This window comes from Stigmatopora argus, chromosome 13 (genome assembly GCF_051989625.1).
Source record: "Stigmatopora argus isolate UIUO_Sarg chromosome 13, RoL_Sarg_1.0, whole genome shotgun sequence".
Lineage (NCBI taxonomy): Eukaryota > Metazoa > Chordata > Actinopteri > Syngnathiformes > Syngnathidae > Stigmatopora > Stigmatopora argus.
The window spans coordinates 12,860,245-12,884,443 of NC_135399.1; the positions used below are offsets into that span (position 1 = coordinate 12,860,245).

At 37.7% G+C, this 24,199-nt stretch overlaps 1 protein-coding gene across 3 annotated transcripts in view; it reads right to left on the reverse strand.

The window, feature by feature from the left end:
* The window catches only part of thsd7ba (thrombospondin, type I, domain containing 7Ba), a 92,826-nt gene that overhangs the window by 25,108 nt on the left and 43,519 nt on the right, over positions 1-24,199 (reverse strand). For all 3 annotated transcript variants that reach the window (XM_077617729.1, XM_077617728.1, XM_077617730.1), the window contains exons 6-15: positions 23,985-24,154; positions 20,760-20,918; positions 16,231-16,428; positions 11,657-11,848; positions 10,556-10,784; positions 7,066-7,181; positions 5,630-5,762; positions 5,209-5,312; positions 2,316-2,507; positions 527-793 (exon numbers count right to left, since the gene is read on the reverse strand). In XM_077617729.1, coding sequence (XP_077473855.1) covers positions 527-793; positions 2,316-2,507; positions 5,209-5,312; positions 5,630-5,762; positions 7,066-7,181; positions 10,556-10,784; positions 11,657-11,848; positions 16,231-16,428; positions 20,760-20,918; positions 23,985-24,154 — 1,760 coding nt within the window. The remainder of the gene's footprint in view (positions 1-526; positions 794-2,315; positions 2,508-5,208; positions 5,313-5,629; positions 5,763-7,065; positions 7,182-10,555; positions 10,785-11,656; positions 11,849-16,230; positions 16,429-20,759; positions 20,919-23,984; positions 24,155-24,199) is intronic.

Genomic DNA, 24,199 nt, shown 5'->3' on the forward strand with positions numbered 1-24,199 from the left:
TTTGGTGACATCTTCATTATAGGTCATATGAATAATTTCGCTCACTGGCCTGTGCTCTGCCACACTTGCTCGCTGTGACCAAGAAATAATTATCAGTCTATGAGTGGTTTTCTTGCACAGCTGTGCCAGCGCAGCATTGTTAAACTTTCTATAGCTTCTCAAACTGCCTATTACTACTCTTGCGAAGACTACACTGTAAAAGACCATTTTTTAAATGATTAAATTCAGCACAAGTTGGCAGAATTGTGCCGCTAAAAGAAAGAAAATCACATTAGGTTTACAGTACAATTAAAACATAACTACCCCAGAACGAACTATATCTTAACTGAGTTTTTTATGGCAAACAATAGTAAAGTATGGTTGCAGTTACTAACATCTGTGTTAACTGAAGCATCGATCATGTATTTATGATTTTCCTGTTTTTTTAAGTTAGATTCTGTCATCCCAGGCTGTCAGTATTTTACCGCAAATCTAAGTTCTGTTTGTTTTTCAATCAGTGTATATTTTGTGTACTATTTGGTCTTACCAGTTTCTGTACACAGAAAAGGCTCCACTAGACGTCCTTGTTGATCAATGCAAGACACAGCTCTGTAGCGTAGACCTTGACCACACTCTTTTGCTTTCTGGTGGCTCATCCAACCATGAAGGGAGCCCGCAGTGGAAGGTTCATGGAGGATGCAATCAGACCAGTTCCCGAAAGGTTGGGACAGATACTTCTGGCAGGGACAAGTCTCTTTCTCTTCCAGTGGGTACAAAGTCTCATTCAGGCATTCTTCCTTCTTTTTACTGCGACCTGCGAGTGTGATTAAAGGAAAAATAACTAAAAGTTACACAAATGCATACTTGTTTCCACATAATATATGTATCGTCGCTTTGTAAGAAGAAGTAATTTGGAATAGATTACGTCTAAAACTCCCTAGACATACAGGACTTCCAAATATTGCAGAAAGTCTTTGAGAGTGGGTGATTTACAGAAAATATACAATGTTTAAAATTGAAATGATATATGTAGCAGTGGCTGGAAGGCAATAAACATACTGCCTATTTTCTGCAAGGAGGCAATTATTATACTTTTTCACTTAAACCTTCAACATGAGCGTCAGCAATGACAGACAAAGTGTTCCTAGGGTTTAGCTTGTCTGATGTGAAAAAAGCCTTTATACCAGCCATCTAAAATTTGGTATCAATGTAACTGTAGGTGGGCCATCTTGGAGAATGACAAAAAGTTCTCTTTTTTTTAAATCAATCAGGTTAGAGTTAACACGTAAAATTGCAATTAGGCAAGGCTTGTGTCAGCTTTGTCACCATTTGTGTCCCATGAGCAAGATACTCAACAATACCAAAAAGTTCCATAAGTCAAAGTCATTTTCTATGATTGAAATCCACTTTATGATCTACTTCCAAATTGTGATTTTTCCCAGGAAAATGGTGTACATAAAATGCTTGGACCTAGGAAATAGTGACCAGAATTTTTTTAGAGGTTAATAAACACAGTATTCGTGTTGGAGTGATTTCCTACAGAACACATATTAACCATTGCAATAATAAAAACAAAAATTAATTGCTTGGAAAAAAAACAACTAAAATACTGGCCACCACAACAATAAAACTATACCGATGAGGGCGTTACCTGGAGAAAACCCACATAGGCATGGATCGAACATGCAACATAGGAAGGTCTGAATCCTCGATCTCAAAAGTGTGAGGTGTAGTTGCTAATGACTCGACTACCGTGCCGCCCTGATTAATATTTGAATAGTAGTATTTCATGGTGCATTTGTAGTCTGAAAAATACGATAAACATTGTCTATCCATTTAAAGGATTTTCCCCACTGTAAAAAAAGAAAAATAGCTGAAGACATGCTCTCAGGTTTCGGCAGTTGCCCGCTATTAACTCAACGTTAATGACCTTGCAGCCTCACAATTATATAAAAATGGAGAAAAAAAGTCATGACATTTAAGTAGATATAATGACCCTAAGTGTGGCAAATATAAACAGCCGTTAGGGATGACCTACCACTGAACTCAGGCCAATTTTATGTGTTGGGTTCGAGGAGCATTATAGAAAGAGACTGGGTGTGTTTACTACTGCCCCTGTGGCGCTGGCTCAAATATTCATGAAGACAAATAGTATCCAGGCCCTCTCTGCAAAGACAGCATGCAATTCAGATTTGCCCATCTGTGTTAAAATAAGGGATTACACACTATTAAAGACCCAATTTAGGCCTGAGACAAACACACCTAAGATATATAGGAGATTGTGAACCTTTTTAATACTTGCATTCAGTCCAACTTGCTTTCAAAGATACTCTTACCTGTAAGGGAACGCTTGCTACTTTGGAAGCTGCCACATCCTGCGCACTCAGAGAATTTGGACCAAGCTGTTAGAGTGCAGTCATTCTTGCAAGCCACTCGGCATGCTTGGATCTGTGTGGGCAAAGGGCCAGCCCAGCGTAGGCACTCTGTCATGTTGGCTGCTTCGTCCTTCTCTCCGACGCAACTGAGTCCTAGAAATATAAAAAAGGAGAACATCCTTCTATAATTAAATTTGACGGACCTCGTGTATTCGCGGTATCATACAAATCTCATGAAATTGTTTATCAGGGGTTTTCCCCGGTGCTTTAAAAGCCTGCTAGGCCATCCCCCAGCACCTGGCTAAAATAGTGCTAAAGTATAAAATGTACTCATTTTTTGTAGTGTTTTTTTGGACCGATACTGTTCTCAGCGGTTTCTGATAGCTTTTCGGACCCTTGGCTGTGTGGTATCGGGGAACGACGTTACTGCATCAAAACTACATTCATTCATTCCTTTTCCGAAATTGAAAACAAAGTAATTTTGGCATGTTACGCAGAGAAAACCCACGCAAGCCCAGGGAGAACATGCAAACTCCACACAGTGGGAGCAACCTGGGATCGAACCCTTGACCCCAGAACTGTGATGCCAACGTGCTAACCGCTCGCCGCCAGGTCACCTGGTCTTAATCTATTCATCTAAATGACATACCAAAGTATGGCAATAATATGCTACAAAAAGAGTGTAAAATATCTAGAAAAACGCATTAAGAAAACAAACATGCATGCAAATCATGTTTAGGTCAACTGTGAATCAACAAAAAATATTCATAGCCACACAGGGATTTGAAGGAATGACTTCATCAGTATGCAAATTTATGCAGCAAGGTAAACTACAATCTAATCCGGGAGATGAGAGGAAATCCATGAAAGGAAATCTTTGGATTTCTTACCTCATGGTTTAGTGAGCAATTCAAAACACCATTGATACACTTCCAAAAATTTAAAAAAAACTTTCTGAAAAGTAGTGATGATATTTAGACCAAAGCGATAATGAAAGAGTAAAGAGAAATAGTTGTAATTTCTATTTATGTTTTTTTTCAAATTAAAAATAGCTTTAACCCTTTTAAGAGGCTGTTGCCATTGGCGGCAGTAGATGGCCCATCAATTTTGAGTGGGAGGGGTCAATTGTCAAAATGAAGGATATTACGACAAAAGAAAAATAGATTTTTCCACAAAAAAATACAACGTGAATTGTACATTGAGAAGTTTACTGCTTCAGGTGTTTTGGAAAGAGATACAAATAATTGTATGGTAATAAATATTCAGTGTAATATAAAGTTGAGAGATATCTAGAAAAATAAAATAAAAGAACATTAGATGACCAAGTACTATGCTAAAAGTATTGACTTTTCACCCTATTATTATCACTGTAGCAATATTAATGGGTGCCAATTGTAATTTACTGTCATCCACTTCAACTTGTCATTTTCCTGAGCAAGTGTATTATAAAAGCACTTAAGTCATTGGCTCATTCTGTCTAGCCACGTGTCCTTTTGTTGGCAGAACCAGAATCCTCCTTTCTACTTCAGCCCCGGGGTTTCACACATCATCTCAACCACAGACAGGGATGATATTTAATTATACGCAAACTTAGATAGGTGAAAAGTTGGGGCCAAATCACTGAAAGGACACCTTTGAAAAGGCTCACACGTCATATATTTTTCTTATCTAATAAAACTTGGAAGAGAATCTTATTGAATTCATGTACATTGAATTAAAAATAAAATCTATCTATGTTCTACCCAAACCAAATGCAGTTACATTTTCTATCATATTAAGCTATAATAATGGTGTTTCTACCTACATCAGTTAAGTCATGAGTGAAGGAGCATTCGTTCATTTGCTGCCACCTTCTCACTTCAAATGGATTGGACTTCTACTAGTAATGAACAGATTTCATTTCACAGTACAAGGAAGAAAAGAACCACATCATTGTCAGTGGCAGTGAAAGAGTTTAAAAAAAAAAGATGCTGGTATGTTTTAATTGGTCTCCAAGTTCCTAAAATGTCACACCTATTTAACATAGACATTTTTAATCATATTTAAAAGGTGAACTTCTAAAGGTCGAGGAGGCTTACTTTACACCTGGGTACGCTTCATTCATCTTTGGTGACTGGAAAAGTCACACAGATTCATTTAAGAAATGTCGATCAGTAATGAGACTCAGTGGAAGATAGTAGGAAAAAAAACGGTCGCACAAATTCAAGAAAGCTCTTAAAGCATCAAATATAGCTGCTGGAATAAATTTTTCGCTTTTTATTTTAGCTCATCTTTGTGATTCCACAATTACAAAATGATCATCATTATTTAGAAAGAAAAGTGGAACACCAGAGTTTCTGGCTTTTTAACAAAATATTGTCTTTGTTTTTGTCATTATTAAAAAAATAGCTTTTTTTGGGCCATACAAAATCACATGGCATGATTTGACCCTTGGACCTTGAGTTTCTACGATAGTTAAATCAATCCACTGCAACAAAAGAACTTGACGAAAACAAGCATATTTTTATGAAACAGTTTTGCTTGAAATTGTTTATAATAGTTGAGCTTCTGTGTGATACAAATCAAAGTTACGCACGCCTCAGTCCGTGCTTGTGGCCGCGTCGGGCTTGCTCCATCAATAAAGAACCAGTGGCGTGATGAGATCGTCAAGACAACAGACGGAAAGATTCATCTTATTACACTCCCAGGACAAATTGCTTCTGTGTTTTATGGCTCCATCGGTTGTTTGTTAAAGGAGCCGTTATGAAAGGACCGTTAGGACTCATTAAATAAAGTTAACGAGATGGAAGCTTCAAATTGGCTAACAAGAACTGATAGATAAATAGTCCTGGAATCAAAAAAAAAAAAAACGTACCTCTTGTTTCTAACCCATTTCCACAAGTTTCTGCTGTTTGAGATAAGCTGCGTATGACAGAATCGGGAACTAAGGTACAGGCGTGCCACTTGTGTATCCGCCACCTTAAAGAACAAAACAACAAAATAAAAAACGCAAATTAAAGCTGGCTTGTGAAGCCTCATGCAAGAGAAATTAACAACATGCGAGGTAAACATGTAGGTTGCTGCAAAGGATTTAAATATGTATATTTCATTTTTTCCTTTTTAAATACATTTGCAAACGTTTCAATTTCCATATTTTGTCATGCATTAATAGTTATCTCTAGCAATTAACTGTTAAACGTGTGTTTTGGAAATTAGAAATAGTGGGTTATATACACCATTTCGATAATGCACTATTTCAGTATTACTCATAGATAGGAGGCAAGAAAATATTTTACCTGTAAATTGGACATGCAGGGAGTGATTCACATTCCCGTTCTTCATAAAGAGTGTCGGGGCACTCTTGACCTCCATTAGCAGACTTTTGAATGATAGTCCGATGCCGAGACTGTGTGGCAAAGGTGGTATTCTCTGTTGGGAAAAAAAATGGTCTGACACACAGCCTCCTTAAAAGTGGGTAAACATTTTGTGTTCATGGGAATATGAAATCCATTTATTCTTGATCACTTTATCGATTGCCTTACTTTTATTACACAATGTAAAATAAAACTGCTGCCTTTTATCAAAAATGAGCATTTTTTAAAATAAAAAGCACAACCCAAATTCTGATCTTGACATAATGTTGTCTATAGATAATTGGAAAACTGTGTTTTATGTAGCTTAATTTACATAGCTTTTATGTGATTTCTTAAAATGGTCTGTTTTAATTGACATGATATAAAGCCCCTTAAATTTCCTTTCTGATGAATTGCGCCTCAGTAATATGATATCATCAATGTCTTCCCTCTGATTTATTTGTTCTATAACTTCCCTTGAGAGTCAAAACTTTTGAGTGCATGTCTAAATAACAAGTTTTCTCAAAGCAGATGCGCTAATGATTTGTGTGTCTGGTGTAAATATAATTTCCTCCAGATTGCAGCCCTGGACATATGACATTGTAAGGATCACAGACTAATCACCAAATGCTGAAATGAAATGTGATTGCATCATCAGCAGACCAATGAGCCACAGAATATTTATGGAGATGAGTTGTGGTCACGATTGTTTTGATTATTTATTTTCCTATGAAGAAATCATTTGTCCTAATGTGTCAGACAATGTAATATAATATTAGTGAGTAAAAACATAATGGACAGACAGAGGAGGATAATCTTTTAAAGAGCTATAATAGACGATTTTGTTGATTTTGTTAATTGCCTTGATCATGTTTAATGCTATTGACAGCAAAAGACGTCTACTCCAATTTGACTTGCGTGCTGGCAGCGATCGTTCGATGGCTCGTTTGGACGTCTATCACCGTCAATGGCAGCCAATATGTTAGTATAAATTATTTTGGTTCGAATTCTTCAAACCTGAAATAGCATTTAATGGAATTTAAAAATTGATATTCTATTCATTCATCCACTCCTAAATAAAAAAAATGAAGTAAATGGCAGCCATTGTAACTGAAACATAAACAAATAAACTACCCTGAGACTCATGTCCAAATCCCCAAAATGAGGTACACACAAACGTGGCAAATCCATGGTGTGCACAAACACACACACATACACAACTGCACACGCACACACTCCGACACACAAACAAAAAAAGAAGTGTTAAAAAAATAGCACAAGTCAAGTTCTGAGCTTGACACAATGCAGTCAATGGACCCATTGTGCAAATCCAGCCTTACAATTTTAGATGTAGTTCAGTAATGCATGTTCAAGACTACCTGGCGTGCAGGTTGATGGACAGGCCGTCCATTCACTGAAGGGTGTTACAATGCAGTCTTTCATGCACGGAAGAACACAGGACTGGACGTTTTTTGGACGAGCAGAATCCGCACATCTAAAGGCATACACACACAAAAAAGTGTTCTCATAGTCCACTCAACCCTCAGGCCGTGAATGATAAATGTCCTGAGTCTTTCTGGTAGCAGGACAGTGCAATGAAACAAGTGTCCTGTCCTTGACATCACACATCTCCCCATGGGAAACATGATTGATTATTTCTCCCGCTGCTCGTACGAGGCCCGGCAAAAGTAGACAGATAAAAAGAAATAGTACATTAAAAGAAAATACCGTTGCCACACACATGCCTTTTGGAGATCCGATATTCGCGTAATTGGGAGAAGTATAAGTCATCTTGGCATTAAAATAAGCAGTAAGTGAAAAAAACATCAGAAGTTCTAATTTTCTTGATATTTCAAGTGTGTCAATTTTAAAACACTAAACTGTAAGTACACAGAGGAGTATTTCAGTCAGGAGGCAAGCTTTTAGCAAGGCTTTCTGGTTCAAAAAAATGCTTAGATATTCTTTATTTCTGCTCAAATAAAACTCACTCCCCACAAAATTCACTCACTTGACACCAACAGACCAACACAGTACATCAAAGCTAGAGGTCATCGTTATATAGCAGATATCTGGAAGCAACGCTCAGGAGGTCTCATAAAAACAAAGTTAAAAGAAAACCAGGTGAGGAGGACGATTTTGCCAGCAAGCAAGCAGAGCAAAGTGCCCCTCAGCCGGATAGATGGTGCACAGCGGCGGGATGTGGAGGTCATAATAAAAAGGCATGGTGTGCTGTCACATGTGACCAATTTCACAACCACCAGTAAGAGTTCACTTCCAAAAGCAATTGCAATAAAAAAAAGATGGAGAAAACTAAATTGATAATATACATCAACCAGGGCACACTCTCATTTCAACCTATCTTATGCATGAACCAGTGTTAAATACTGGAAAATGACTAGAGGACCTGTTCAACAACTATTCATAATGTTCAAGCCTTCAATGAACCTAACATGAATGTTTTTAGAAGGTGAAGGATAAGGAATCACTGATGTGTTTCTCCTAATTGAAACTTGAGGTTATAAAATGCCAACTATGTGCCCTTGCCTCCCTTGGGAAAGCCTCAGCGATTACCAATACAATGTTCAATTAATGACTTACAGCTAGTATAATGACATTTTCACTTACTAGTGAAAACATGCAGCTTGTGTATTTGCCTACTGAAGCAATTCTTAAAACGCTAATGTGGACTTGTTTTCCTCTCTTTACAAGCACCAGTACTGTACTATTATGACCAACGAGATTCAAGGGACTCCCAAAGACAAAATCAATTAGGCTTCACAGAATCCCAGCTAATTAAAGCTGACAAAAGTAAGACAATGCAAACTGTTCAACAAATTATTCAGCTCCAAGGACAACACTGGCACCACCTTAAAGAGCACATCAGTGATATTTAACTAAAAGTAATATAAATAGAAAATTATTATGCTGTGTATTCCCTCTCTTACAACTGTGTTTTTCAACACTGTAACTTTGTATCAAGTCAGAACTCGTAGTAGTAGTAACACATACTTTAATGCCTTAATTCCAGGAGATGCTCTTAGCAGGCATCCCTCCCAAACCGTCTCCCCCACTAAGGTAGTACTTTACCGAGGCTAGCAACCAAAATTCAGGTCTCACTTGGAACTCAAGATGGTGCCACGTTCTGCCTGTAGCAGAAAGTCAGGAGGCACAAGAACCTGATCAAAGTACACCCAAGTACAAGGAGCACGAAACATACAACGTTCCATCCTCAAGTTTCCCTCTTACCAGAGCTGCATGCCAAAGGGCACAGCAATGCATCTGGGCAGCTGGGGGATACTGTCAGATACTCCAAGAATAAAATTGGGAAAACTATGACTGGTGTGGAAAAAATGGTGATGTGAAACTCAAAAGTACTGTACACCCACTTGCAGACATGCACGCCAGTCTTTTTGGATTCTGGCTAAGTGTACGGAGCATGTTTAATCTATCAGAGTATAAAAATTGAATATCTCCTCAGGGTGACTGATAAAGGGATGTCCCATTGAAATCTGGGAAATAGTGTTTGGAAAATGTGCAAAGAGAAAAATTCTCTCTCATTGTTTTGCAACTGTTTCTAGGATGGAAAAAATAACAATTCATGTCACAATGTGCGGTGGATAATTTAATGCTCATTTCTATTTTGGTACAACTTTGAGATTGGTCTAAAATAAATATACAATATAAATAATATTTATATATATATATATATATATATATATATATATATATATATATATATATATATATATATATAATATAAAATAATGATGGGGAAATACAAGAAAACTCAATCATGTTTTTCTCTACTGAGAAACATGGACTAAAATGAACCCTTGAAAGATTCTTGGAACAAAGGCTGATCAAATATTAACAGAAAGCATTAGCATTTTTTAAGAGAACAATTGAAAAACAATATGAAGGGGTGTCCTATAGTATAAGATAGAAGTAAATTCCCCAATTTCAATAAAAAGCCACCTGGAGATGCTACTAAATCAACTGGAAGTGACTTGCAAATGAGCTCAAATCAACATGATATGAAGACTTGCCCCATTAATGTACCAAAATAAACAGGAAATGAGCAGTAACAGTTTTTTGACCAGGAAAACAGAGCATCCCCAAATAATATCTAAAAAATGCATTTTTTTGTTATAAACTGTTTACGCAAAAGAAAACACTTTACTCTTAACATGACACTTTCTATAAAAAATAAAAGCTAAGTGCACACTGTATATGCACACAGCTTCAGAATTTCATTGGTTTTCTTCTTATATGAAGAAACTATGACAAGACAACAAATTATTTATAATGTGTTATATGCTGTTTTATGTACAATCTGCTAAACAACAAAAAAAACCTGTTGCCATCTTATTGACTCTATTACAACATCTGTATATATGTGGACAAGGTTAAGGGGTAGAAATCCTCTCTATAATTTAGTTAAGAGCACTGTCAATAATATATGGAGCTAAGGAAGGGCAAAATGGTATGAATTATTCATGCATTTTCCTTGGGCTGGCATAAGCATTAAAATAACAGTTTATAGTCATAACAATGGTTAAAAATGTGTCAAATGCAATCAAAATGAACAAAAAAAATACAATGGAAAAACAGGCCTGCTCTTGCTAAGGTTTAAAACGCCAAGAATTAACTACATTTTCCAGCTATCTTTAATAATAATAATCTCATGTCACGTTATATATTACTAAATTTTTCTAATATCTCAAACTTTAAGGAAAAAAAAAAGAAATTAGGAATTATCTTTAGAATTAAGATGAATTCCTCAAATCATGTGCTTGAAAAGCACAGTGCATGCATGCATTAATACGGAATGTAGTTATCGAGATCAATATAACAGGTTGTAAATCTTACCTTTTGTTCACAACAGAGCCACCATTAATCTTCATGCAGGTAACTTTCCGAATTTGAACTCCCATAGCACAGGAGTCGGTGCCATTCCAGAAGTTAGTTTGGTTGATTATTGTAGTATTGCTAACGCATGGCCCCCATGTTGAAGCCTCCCAGTAGAATACCAGGCAAGGATGATCATTACAAACTCTCCACTCTTCCAAAGCCGGAGCTCCTGGACACTCTTTTCCCTCTGGGCCAAGCACACATACAGTATACATCAGTCACCTTAATTAGTGTTGCACCAATACCGTTCTTTTGCTGCTGATACAGATTCGGACGGCTGTGTGATACCGGCTGATGCAGACATTGTACTGGGACAATTTTTTTGAGGAAAAAAATCTAATACTATATTACTGCATACTACAGCTGGGTAATAATGTGTTACAGTTACTCTGTTACATTGACTTTTTTTTAAAAAATCACCCATTGATGACAAACAAGGTTCAATCCATTTCAACTCGGAGGGGCTCAAAGCAATCGTTCAGACCCTTCCAGTTAAAATAGATTGAACGTCTATTGTCGTCAAGGCAGACGATGAGTTAATCCAGTTTAAGACTTCCCAAAGAAAACAACAAAAATCTATCTTTAATCAACCTTTGAGACTATTTTGCACTATTTTTTCAATTGAAACTGATTCGCTCTGGCATCATGTAATAACTTCCAAAATGTAACTTTTGTAATATTCTGGCACTTTTTGAAATATGTATTTGTCCTTTCCATCTATTTAAAATATTCATATTTTTCATTTGCATTAGCCTCAATTTTTCAGTTGTTTTCTAGTCGCTCCGTCCACAGATATTCTTGGATACATACCAAGTGTTTGGTGTTTTCTCTGAGAAAAACGACATCAATATTTACTTCAGAGATCAGGACAAGTAACCACTAATGTGTTCTTTACGTAGCAGGGATTACTAAGTAAAAAAACAGTTTTTTTAGAAGGCCTCCAATGACAATGACAGACAAGGAGTTGAGACATAATAGCAAGGACTATATTCAAGTGAGTGGGGTAATTTAGTATTCCATCCGTGCAACACACAAACAGTACATATATTTCTATCTTACCTTTTCCTGGGAGTGCCAACACGGTTCGTGTGCGACTCTGTCTGCCTTCTGCGGTTTTGGAGGCACAACTGTGAGAGCAGGTGGACCAAGAGGACCAGATGCTGACAACACAATCTCCAGGACAAGCCACCTTACAGGGTGCCTCACTCGGTGGAGGGTCTCCTGCGCAGTAAGTCATGGGCACATCCTCACCTGGCCAAGAGAAAACAACAAAATATACAGGTTTATTGTTCATGATTAAATCAAATTTTAAATTGCCAGACTCTTTTGACTTATATTCATTGAACTCTTTCACTGACGTTGACAGGAGCGGAATATTGACTGCAATGGCATTGAAGGTTTCACTGCCAATTAACGGCATTATATGTCCAATTCATTTGGCTCCCCTCCCAGAAACAACAATAAAGCTGTTAGTATCGTAGGAAGGTTGTTGATATGTTTCCTTAGTTTGAGTGTTGTAAATATTAATATGGCAAAATTGCTGACTGGTCAGTTTTAAAAGAAAAAATCCTTTTTAGAGTAACTCTGCTTCGTCCCTTGGGGTGAGTAAGTTTAGAGTGGTGTCATGAGCAATTATTGGATGTACTATCCCGCAGAGCACCATCGTTGACTTGTGTCAACTCTTCACAAAAACATTTCGGAGAAAGGTTTTCTAGTTTTACAATAAAAGCCCAAGGTTAAATTCCACACACATTTTTTCCTCTCCAACAGAATATAATTGGTGCAAAAGAAGAACAGTTTAGAGAGCAAATGTGAGTATCACTTCATTACAAAGATATGGAAGACTCCTTTGGGGATTTTGGAAATCTTTTTGTCCATAAAGCGACACTGATCTCACAGCCACTAAAATAACTGCAGTGTTTACAGTGGAGCCATTAGTCTGCTAGAGGCATTGATGATGTCCCACCGGTGACATTGGTGCAATGGCTTATGCCAGTTAAATACTAAACAACAACTTCTGACCAGTTTAGGATTGTTTAGGGGCTAGTTGGACCGAAAACAAAATATGTCGCTTCATAGAAAACATTTCTGGATAGCTTGAGGCTCATTTTAAAGGCTATTATCAAGGATTTTTTTTCAAGAGTTTGATTTATTTAATAAAGGGACAATGCACATTACTAAATATATACATGTAAATATGTAGGGTTATAGCCAAAAGCTAATTTCCATCTTTAGTCCCTTGTGCAGGGTGATGTTAAAAATCCAAGATAAAATTAATAAGGCAGTAGTAAAAAAGAAAAAAAAAGACAAGAAAGCAGCGAGTATTTGAGCGAGTATATAGTACTACACAGTCATAGTATTAAAATATTCATATTGGATTGTAGTATGTCCCAAATTCGCGTTTTCTGGTGGAAATATTGGTAGTTTTGTTTGGGTTGATCTTGCAGTAGTTGTAGCAGTAGGAATAGCCAACACATTATTAGGAGTGTTCACCAATGTAGCTAGTGTCCCACAGGTTCCCAAATGTTCACTGCATAGACGAGTTGAATTCAATGGTCTTGTCTGCTGGAGGAAAGGTTTTCAAAATATGTTCCTCCTGACACTATCAGCATGATGGTAGGTAGCGGCAGGATGTCAAAACAACTGACCACTCTTTTTCCCCCACCATCCCTCTTCTCTCCCTGAGAGACCCAAATTTACTTGACAGCCAAATGTTACACTGTTATAGAAAATCACTCCTGGGGAAAAAAGCAAACAGGATGGATGGCTAGTCTTGTCATTGGAATAGTAATGAAGTGTGGTCCCGAAACAGTCTAAACACCCCCGTGTTATGTGATGACATTTTTTGTAGCTCAGCGAGGGAGGCACGTGTTTGATGTTGTCACACTGTCAAAACTAGTAGACAGATTGAGACTCAAGTTTGCTATTAAGTTTCAGGTGATTAGAGGGAGTAAGTTTGGTCTAGAACAATAAGAAGGTACAGTTTTGGTAGGATAGGTATTTAAGACTTTACATGCAGCTATGCTGATTTGAAATTATTCTTTTACATGAATGTATTTATGTGTAAAATTACAATAACATGCAACCCCCCTGTACAAACAATGAAGAAAAACACATTTATACATTAAAGGTCAAAGTGATAGAGTGAGATACCAATTGGGAGGGTGAACTTTCCAAATAGATGGCTGGTCTGCGTCTGCGGTTCCTTTGCATTATTAACACATTGAATTGTAGTGGCTTGTTCTCAGATAATAGTTCTGCCACCTGCATGGCTATTGAAATGATTTTTGTACTGCGCGCCCACTGAATGATTATTTTAAGTGAGGTAGTTATGGATATAGCACTCACCTTTGCCTTAACGCTTATAATCACATCCATTCCCATCCACTCCCTTAAGTTGCTTTTTACAAAAAAGCTTTATGAAATAGAAAGGCACTTTAGAACTAACTATTATTATTATAGAAATAAAAGAAATGTATGAAAAAGTTATCCAGAATCATAATTGCCTTTTTAACCTCCTACTGGCACTTTTAAATGTTTGAGCTGACACGTAGCTTGATTGTTACATGCTGAGAACAGTTAATTCATTAATTTTCTGAACCACTTTATCCTCACTAGGTGGCCATCCAATCGCAGGGCACAAGGAGATGGGCAATCAATCACTCTCACACTCATACCTAGGGGCAGTTTAGAGTGTCTAATCAGCCTACCATGCATGTCTTTGGAATGGGGGAGGAAACCGGAGTACCCGGAGAAAACCCACGCAGGCCGGGGAGAACATGCAAACTCTACACAGGTGGACCGACCTAGATTTGAACCCAGGACCCCAGAGCTGTGAGGCCGACGTGCTAACCACTCAAGCCGCCGGGCAGAAAGATATAATTCCGTTAACTAAAATTATTAAGTAATATGATGATATCAATTCTCCTCAAAAGCAGTTAATACATTTGTTAAATTAGCTCTTACATACAGGAATATATTATCTAAATCAGCGCCATACAATCATACCAGGAATAAAAACTAAACATACAGTCATGATACCCTAACTCACAGTCTTGTGAGAACTCAGAACATGAACTGTTGTAATTCCCATCAGTTTCCCAAGAGCCTTTAAGAAAGAGATACAGACATTTTACTCAGCGGCTGTCATTCTGTGTATGCCGAGGACAATGCCACGTCTGTGTTGTGAATTGAATAGACAGATGGCAAGCCAAAACAAAACATAACATAATTAAAAGTATTGTCAGTTTTTATACTGTGAAAATTGCGCCATTTTCCCCGCAAGGATTCTTGGATAACAATGTAATAAGAATAGGTATAGGTAATAATAGGTATAACTTTTGTCTGACAGCCAGAAATAATTTGAATTATTTACTGCGAATGACTTTTGCAATTGAGGTAATTTAGTCAACAAAACAGCAAGACATTTATCTTCCACAGGATTGATGTTTGAGCAAGCCATCTATACATTTTCGATTATTAAAATATAAAAACAAATTAAAGTTTGAACAGCGATGCACCATGGTCTGCATTTAAACTTACCTGTGTGAAATAATGAAAAGGAGAGAAAAAGTGATCATATGTACATCAAATTTCCAGGGGGCCTCAACTGAAGCCCCTCAGGGGAGATTGATATGGTGCCCTGATGGGAGGAGGGACTATGAAAGTGCTGGATTGGTTCTAATTTTTGTAATAATGTCACTTCAAAGGTCTCCAGTAGCGACAAATGGATAATGCTACTGTGACAACGAAATTTCCCAAATACTGGATGAATAAAATTATCCAATGCAACAAGTACTCACGACCAAAAGCTTTGGTGAAAAAAAAGAAGAATATCTCAGGTGGGGTGGGAAAGTCAAGCAAGTGTTCTTTTCAAATGGAGATGTCAGCTGAGGTGATTCACTCAACTCATTAGAATGCCTCATTAGTCCATTAGCTTGTCATTTTCCCCATTATAACCCTGACTAGCCCGTGAGGTGTCCCTGACATCTTGTGGAAGCAACTCATGGCACTTGGAGGGTCCCATAAGTCAATCAAAAGTGCATTGTGATCAACGTTCTTATAATAAAAATTATGATGTGGCTTTTTTTATAAATATAATTCTCTCCTCATTTTTACCAAGACTCTTTGCCTGCCACCCAGTCAAATCTCATTACAATCTCTAATGGATGATTTAGGACAATTTGGCAGCAGATAAGCAACTAATGAAGTAAAGAATGAGGGACTGAAAAAAATAAGGACAGAGAGACGAAGCAGAAACAATGAATTTTTTTCTTTGATTATTTTCTGTGGCTATAAATGCAGAGATGGCAACCCCATAAATAATGTATGAGATCACATTATACATTTATCAAAATGCTGCACATAATACTACTTGTTGAATCTCTAGTTTTATTGTATTGTCTGAAAAGTATAATTAATTTTTAATTGAGCTATAAATAATGAAAGGCGTCTAACTTACTACCGGGTCTGCATCTCACTGCAGTGTGTAAAAATAAACAATATACACTCACGGCGCTCATGTGACCAGTAAACATGCCAGTGAGCAAATATTGTTACTATAAAACATTCATTCATCCATTTTCTGAACTGCTTATGTGCTCTGCTTATACAGAGGAAGTAAGAAAGTTTACCTTCCGTACTGACACACTTCACACTTTGGACCACAGCTCCAAGACCACAAGTGCTATTGGTGGGCATACATTTTTCTTGTTGAACATGCCACGTGTAGCAGGCGGGGTCTTCGCAAGGAATGAACTCGATGAGATGAGGGCAGACATCCTGAGAACTGCTGGATGTCCACAACACCTCTCGGCTCCTTTGTATGAAACCTGACAAAGAAGAGAAGTCTGTGAAAGCCCAGCCACCGAGCAAATGTGAATGTGATTGAAGATCACCGGAGAGATTTGAAAATGTTCGAGCACCTACGGCAAAGGAATGAGTGAAACTGCACAAAGGCACAGTAGGAATCCCAATTGCGTGGAACCCAATTCAAAAAGCGCATCCCTGCGTTTGCTACAAAAATATGAATTAACAATGTATTGAGCAAAGCTGATGACTATTAATGGGCGTGATATTGCACACGCATAAATATGGACAAATTAACGAACATTTAAATGAGTATTATTCCGAAGTAGATTAAGGGCACCAAAAAAAAGACAAAAAAACTGCAACAACCTGAGATGCTCAAGAACATGTGTCAAGGGACTGAGCTGCCAAATATATTTACAGGGATAAATTATGAGCATCTACTTGATGTTATTCCCCTACAGAAATCAGATAATATTTAGTAACATTTTTTTCTTGCAATAATTAAAGAAAATGACCCCCTTGACAATATCTTTTAAATTATATATTATATATGTATAAAATCACATAAAAAATCTATATTAATGCTTTCTTAATGACTAAATCGTGGCAGCCATAGATGGCAAACATAACCGGTATTTAACAGAAGCCATAACTACCATCTGGCTCCAAATTCCATAAATGGAAGAGTGACGAGGTAAGCTAAAACAAGTATGTACACTGTGAGCTCATCTCATTTTCTGAATCGCTTTATCCTCACTAGGGTCGCGGGACACTGTAATGTATTACCATATTTTACAAAGATGCCACTTTGATTACACTGTTTAAATAATGAGCAGATGTTTACATATTGGCTCAGAAAGGCTCAAAAAAGGCTTTAGGATTATTCTTATCAACATACACAGTTCCTAACTGTATTCATACATAATGTCTACCGAAACAATAAAGATGAAAATAAAATGAAAGTTATCTCCTGTTGCCCAATTCACAAAGTAAGCACAGGGACAGAAGACAAGTTAATTCGAGAAAGAGCAACGCTTTAGGGAACTGGAAGGTGTCAGTGATTGGGGCCATATTAAAGCTTTCACTATGAGTCACAATAAAACGTGCTGTTGCCGTTATTGAGCCTTGCTGAGATATAACGGCCTTTAATAGTTTCAGAATGGGTTTGCTTGCTGAGGGCCACTGGCCCAACATAAATCCCATGAAAAAATGTTGGCACGGCAGACGGTCAACCATAAACTCTAGATATGCTGGGAACAATTACGTATATCATTGTACCTTCAGGGAAACAGTGCTACTAAATTTCTAAACTAAGTTCCTAGTGCAGAATAGAAATTACCAATAAGTCATTTAAAAGGCTTATTTTATTTGATTTTTCACTACTTCTTGTTAGAGTCTGTTATCTCATTGACTGCCATTGACAATAAACAAACGTACTGAGTTGACCTTATATTGACCAGACAATAACAGTAGCATAATAACATGAAATGAAAGAATAACAACAATATTGCTACTGTTGTAACAGCGCGAATGTGAGGTAGGCATATCTGAATGTGCTAATGTTTAATCTGGTTACAGTATTTCCAACTTTTATAATATTCCTCCATCTTTTGATATTCATCATCCTTATGTACTCTGCTTTTGACTTAATTGTGCTCTTGCAGTGGCTTATATGGTGTTCTAATCTGTCCGGTTTCTGACAAATGGACCATCAAATGAAACAATATCTATATCTTGTAGCAGCAATCTAAAGAACACTCCGCAACATCTTTTTTGAGCCACTCTTTTGTTTCATTTCACCTAATATGTCATTATAAAGCATGAAATTGCATCAAATCTAGATTATTAACTAAAGTCATTCTATTTTCAGACTTTGTTGAATGGTTTACTCAAAAATAATGAACTTTAATAATTAAACATTGAGCCTTTCCAAGTCCATGATGTCAAATAGGAATGTTGGTTGTGATCACCTCTAAAGGGAACTTCCTTCTTACTATACATTGGCGCAGAAGGCACATTTATCTTCAGCTATTCTCATTTTAACAAAGCCCTGACATTTGGCACAAAGGTCCTACGTTATTTCCGTGCACAGGTGGAACTTCTAATCTCCACGAGGGTCAGAGTATACACAATTCGTCCACCAACAATCTACTAATATAATACAATACTTCAGGAATCTGATCTAAGAGTAGTCTATGAAAATACTTGAAGAGCACAAAAATTTCCAGCCATTGCGCTCACTGCTACTGAAATCTTCACCACAGAAATAATTTTGGCCAGGGGTTAACAAAGAGATGTTAATAATTGATATGATTTTTGGTCATACTGGTTATGTCAGGTAGGTGTGGTACATACAGCACTGTGTCAAGCTGCAGCACTTCTGTCAGACCTACGACCTCAAGTAAAATAATTAAAACACTGGATTAATGGAACCCCAGGGTTAAGTGCATTAACATCATTTCAATGTCAAATCTAATAAGCAGGGAGTGTCGGGTAAAATATGTAAAGCTGCAGAGTGAATTCATATACATATGTATTAGCCCATTGCGGTAGATGTCCAATCCTTTTGATTTTGGAGGGTTGGCAGTGAATGAACGGATGTTCATCCGTTGCCAGCTTCCCGATAAAATTTGATTGGCCTTCTACTGCAGCAAACTGAACGTCATCATCAAAAAGGGCGCGTAAGTATATGCATCTGACACGGCGTTAATAGCTATAGGGGATTAGGCTGATGTTGTCTACGTTAAAGATTTGCGCAGGGTACCTTGAGATTAAAATTCAATTCTCGATGAGCTAGTAAACATGTGATAAGCTCATGGCCCGGGTGCCGCATCGGACCCGCCAATCTTTCCATGTCAGCCATCAAAGTAAATCATGTGCATCACGTTCATGATTCTTGGTAAAAATATTTTTGGGTAGTCCCCAAAGTTTACCAATTCTTATTGTATGTTACCAACAATTTTTGTTTAAGTTGGTGGCATTAACCAAGTCCAATTTTGCTTTTACCTGATAGTTTTTATCAAAGCTCCTGAATCTCAACGTGACAAGTCAGCATGACGCCATTGTGACATGTCTGTTAAGAGAACGCATCTAACATTTAGATTCTAAATGATTGGCGTGTCAGTCACTGCTGTTGTCAAGGATTGGCATCATCCCGAGAATTTTTTTCTTCCCAAAAAAAATCGAATTAAGAAGTACCATATGGGTCCAGGGAGGGCTGATTTTCCCTCCACAGATCAGCTCACTCGGCTCATATCGGTTCTATCAAATATGACAAAACGTTTTTATTTTATTTTATTACTACCTCATTTGAAGCGTTCAATCACAAGAATATTAAGGTTTAAATTAAAGCAAAGCTTGTTACTTTTAATATTCTGTTAGTTTCCTTCCGTTCTGCTCTGGGTCTAAATGCGCTGCCTCAAGAGAAAGATATGCAAAAAGCAGATGCTGCGTCTTTTCCCTCTTGAAATATATTAATGACATTGTCTGGAAGACGAGCTGCCGTCATCCCATGTAGACCAGTGTGGGCACTGACCTGAACAATCCACACTTCAGTCTTTCCCTGGGGGGCTTTCATGGACATTTACACACAGCAGCGATGAGGTCGTGCTGCCCTTTTAGCAGAGAGCCAACACCAACAGCTCTGGCATACTAACACATGAGGTGGATCTCACACTCTATGTGTGTGACTCACCTGTACACCTGCTCCAAAATGGAGCTTAGAGACACACATGCTCACACACACAATCACATCAAGACACACAAAGGAAGCTTCTGATCTGTCTCTCAACCTCCTGGGTACAGAGACCCAAAAAGCAGGTCTTTGTTTTTTATCAGTCACAGCTTGTTGGTGTTCTGCTTTTTTCATGTGTAGTCACATAATGTGTCTAAAAAATAAATGCTTTTGAAACATAACAACTTCCCTTGTCTCCAAATATGCCATTACCAGGTATCCTGGATTACCTCAATTGAAGACAGTTTTTGTTCTTCTTTGTTACTTTAGCATGTTTTAAATCGATGTCTAGATGGTTAACCTGACGAAACCTGATGCAGTAGTTAATAGAGATGAGAATAAAAATAATTGTGCTAAAAGGCATATGTAGTAATAAGAAAATACTAGACATAAGTCAGCAAGTGTTTTTTGAATGTTGACCTGTTTGTTCTAAAACTTTAAAATTCAATTTGTCTAGCTTGTTAGTTGAAAACACCATCAAAACTGCCTCAAGCAAGAAAGAAAAACTAATGACAGCTTTTTACAAAGGAAAAAAAAGTGTACCCCAAGTTAGAACTGGCTCATTAAATTGAAACGACACAATTTGTCCAACCTAACATTTTTTTTGTAATTCAATACCTTTCTTTCCCAGTGGATCTTTGCAGTTGTCATGTATGCAGGAGCCCCAAGGCGACCAGTGGGAGAGTAGGCAGCGGTGCTGGCAAGAAATGGAGCAGTTCTTGGCAGCCAAGGGAGATTCTTGACCTGCACACAGCCTGGCAGTCACGGGTCTTGACACTGTGCAAACACAAGAGTTGCAGGGGATTTAAGCAAAGCTTCGGTACACAATGGAAGCAGTGAGTTCTTTTATTACGCCCCTTGGGAGGACATCTACCAGTTTTTTGCTGTTGTGAGACTGTAAAAGGTTCCAAAAAAAGGAAATTCAGTTTGTTCTGATGAAATAAAATGGCACACAGATAATGAGGAAATGTTTATAAAAATGAAGTAATACATGGTGTCTGCTAGGAGACTGGCTGATTTTCATCAGTCTTGGACAAGGTTAGAAAATAGGCACAGAGGAAGAAGCCCATCGAAATTCAGAGTGTACTGCAACATTTTTTTTCAAGTGGATATTTGGAGAGCAAGAGTTGAGTGACCTGATGTCTCCATTTCTCTGCCCGGATATTTACTCTTTTGGTTTCTTAGAAAATATATGTCTGGGCTATAGTGACCTCAGTTGCTGTGCATTCTCAGACTCGGCTGTGAATTTTATTCACTTTCTGTCCTGTCCACGTTTTAATATCTTCGGAGTTGGGCAGAAAGCTCAGAAACCTTGTTAAATGTCATGTTTGTTCGGGAAAAAAAATACCAGGGGGCACTTCCCCACTTGGATCTGTTTCATGTTTTTGAATGGTAAAAGAAAAGTTGGTCCCTATACAATATTATTAAATATTATTGTGTGTGCTTTCAATATATTTTTTTTAATTAAAAAAATAATAATAAAAATGGCTGACTCAAAATCAGATCTGCTCTAAAAATGAACTTTTTACAATGACCGCACATTGTCTGTGTCATATTATGGTTTAATACATGGAAAAAATATCAATAAATGTTCTACTCTTGTAACCACTTTAAAGTTATTTGGTAATTTAAGTCAATATGGGAGGGTTGGCAGTGATCATTTGCAGCTAGCCTCTTTCACTCAAAATGGAGTGGCTGTCTATCACCCTGACACTGAACATTTTGTCCATGCCAACCACACTGGATGCGTTAAATCCGATTATCAGTAAAGACGAAACATGACGGGTCTGTTTCACTACAAAGCAATGCTGGTGTTATTTGGAGACGTTATATAGGATCAGTTGCAGGAGTTGTTATAATTGTGTACAACAAAGTGAGAGTATTTTCTCTCTCCCCACAATACAGGAGTTTTTATTTAATCTAATATTCTAGTTTGATGCACTTCCACACATCAATGAATATCACATTTCCATTTAAATGAGAGCCCAGAGAGAGATTCTGCAAATGTCCTTCTTGCATAATGTTTTCTTGCCCGGAGTCATTTTACATGGTGTTTGATCTTCTGTGTAGAAATAACATGCATGCTTAAACACATGGATAAAGTGCATATTACACATTTATCGGCTTTGTTCCCCAAACTGGAGGTGACAATTACAGAGTTGCAGACGTCCAACAGCAGCAAATTGCTTTCAGAATAAGCCGAGCATGAGACGCGCTCTGCAATGAAGGCAGAAGCCACATCAGTTTACATCACCTGAAGCGGCGCCAGGGTTGTAAACACAACATCGTACATATTGATCTTTGCCCCACACCGCAGACCACAGAGCACCATTGATATACTACATAGTGAAGAAAAAATGTAATAACCCTACCTCTGCCTACCAACGCACCTCAGTGATCTAATGTTGAAGTAGACTGCATGAATGTATCTTTATTTTCCGATTGGTTAGTTTACTTGCATTAGTGAGCTGTTGCGGGACAAGATTCTCAATTTCAAAATAAACAAAATGTATTAAATAGGGCAAGGAGGAACTTCAAAGGTCAAACTTGTGAACATCCTCAGATTTCAAATACGTTTTTCATTGAAAGCGTCATGGCAATAGTATATTTACTATAATACACTCGACGTTTATATACATAGGCATGTACTATATTCGTAAAGACCTTGTAACGCTACAACAACTGGATAGCATATTCATTTCTTTACTTTTTTTATATATCACTATTCCGCCTGTTTTTTTCTCTCTTTAGGAGACTATTTCTACAACTACGGATGCTGATAAGACATCTGAAGCCTCTTCCATATTTTCAGACCAGTAATATAATTTGACTACAATAAACTAACATATCTCAGTTTAAAACCGTTTCAGACCTCACAGTTAGTCAGTTTTACTATTCTCAGATACATAGGTCAAGTAAAAAAGGGGGATTTCATTGGCAAAAGAATCAACATTGTGATAAAAGGACAATTAACTGTACAGCAAATACTTAAAATACACAATAGTGCTTGGATTTTAATAGGGTCCTTAGGCCTAATTCTTTGCCTTGCTTTATATTCAGTACAGTAAAACCCAAAGCTGTTAAACATGATCGCATTCCCATGACATTGAATTGGTTTCAACCGAAATGATCTGCCCCCTGGTAGAATCAGATTAATTTGTTTTTTTGTTTTGGGGTTGTACTCTTTGTTGAACTATATTCACGTTTCCCCTTTGCATGCATGCATCATCACACCTTCGCTCATGTGAATAATCGTTTCAGTGTCTTGGTAAATTGATTTCTGAGCTTTGTCTCGCTGTACCACTAGCATGTCCTCAGATGTTATACTCTCCTCACAAACAAGGTCTCTGAAGACTGTTTTTTACAACAGCTTATCCAGTGCGGACGGAGCGACACTCTAAACTCCTGTGGATGCAACATTTCTACGTGATTTGTCAGGCGTTCTTCATCCCCGACATTAAAAACTGACACCATATTGCCATGAAACATTTTTAAATTGATGACAACTACTTAGTGTGGTGATTTAGAGTAAATGCTTACAGTGGCAGATGCTGCATGGCGTAAACAACAATACGAACATTTCCCTAGCATTTATCTATTTTCATGCCATACTGGGGTTTTCTGTCTCTCAATGCGGATTAAGTTTCAGATGAAACTGCTTCGCCAATGAGTAAGTTGCTCCCAGGAGAGACTACTGTAGCTGAAGATAAGCTTTGATATACTTTCAACATGCTTAAGCTTCACCATCCCTGTCTGCTCTTTATTCTTTGTGCCTGCACGGCCACAGTGCCTTTCCGTGTCTCAAAGAAGAGCTCAACTGGGATGACGGTGGTTTTGTCTTACCCTCCTTTCTGTGATGTGGAGTTGAGTCATCAGGAACTTGAACACAGTAGGTCTTTCTGGTCTGCACACCCCCACCGCAGAGACTACTGATGTTAGCCAGACGCTGGTCCATCTTGCTCAGTAGAGGGGAAACCATGCATTCATCCCAGTCAGTGGTTTTCCATTCATACCTGAAAGTAGCCCAAAAAATAAGAGTTCATGGAATTTTAGTGGAT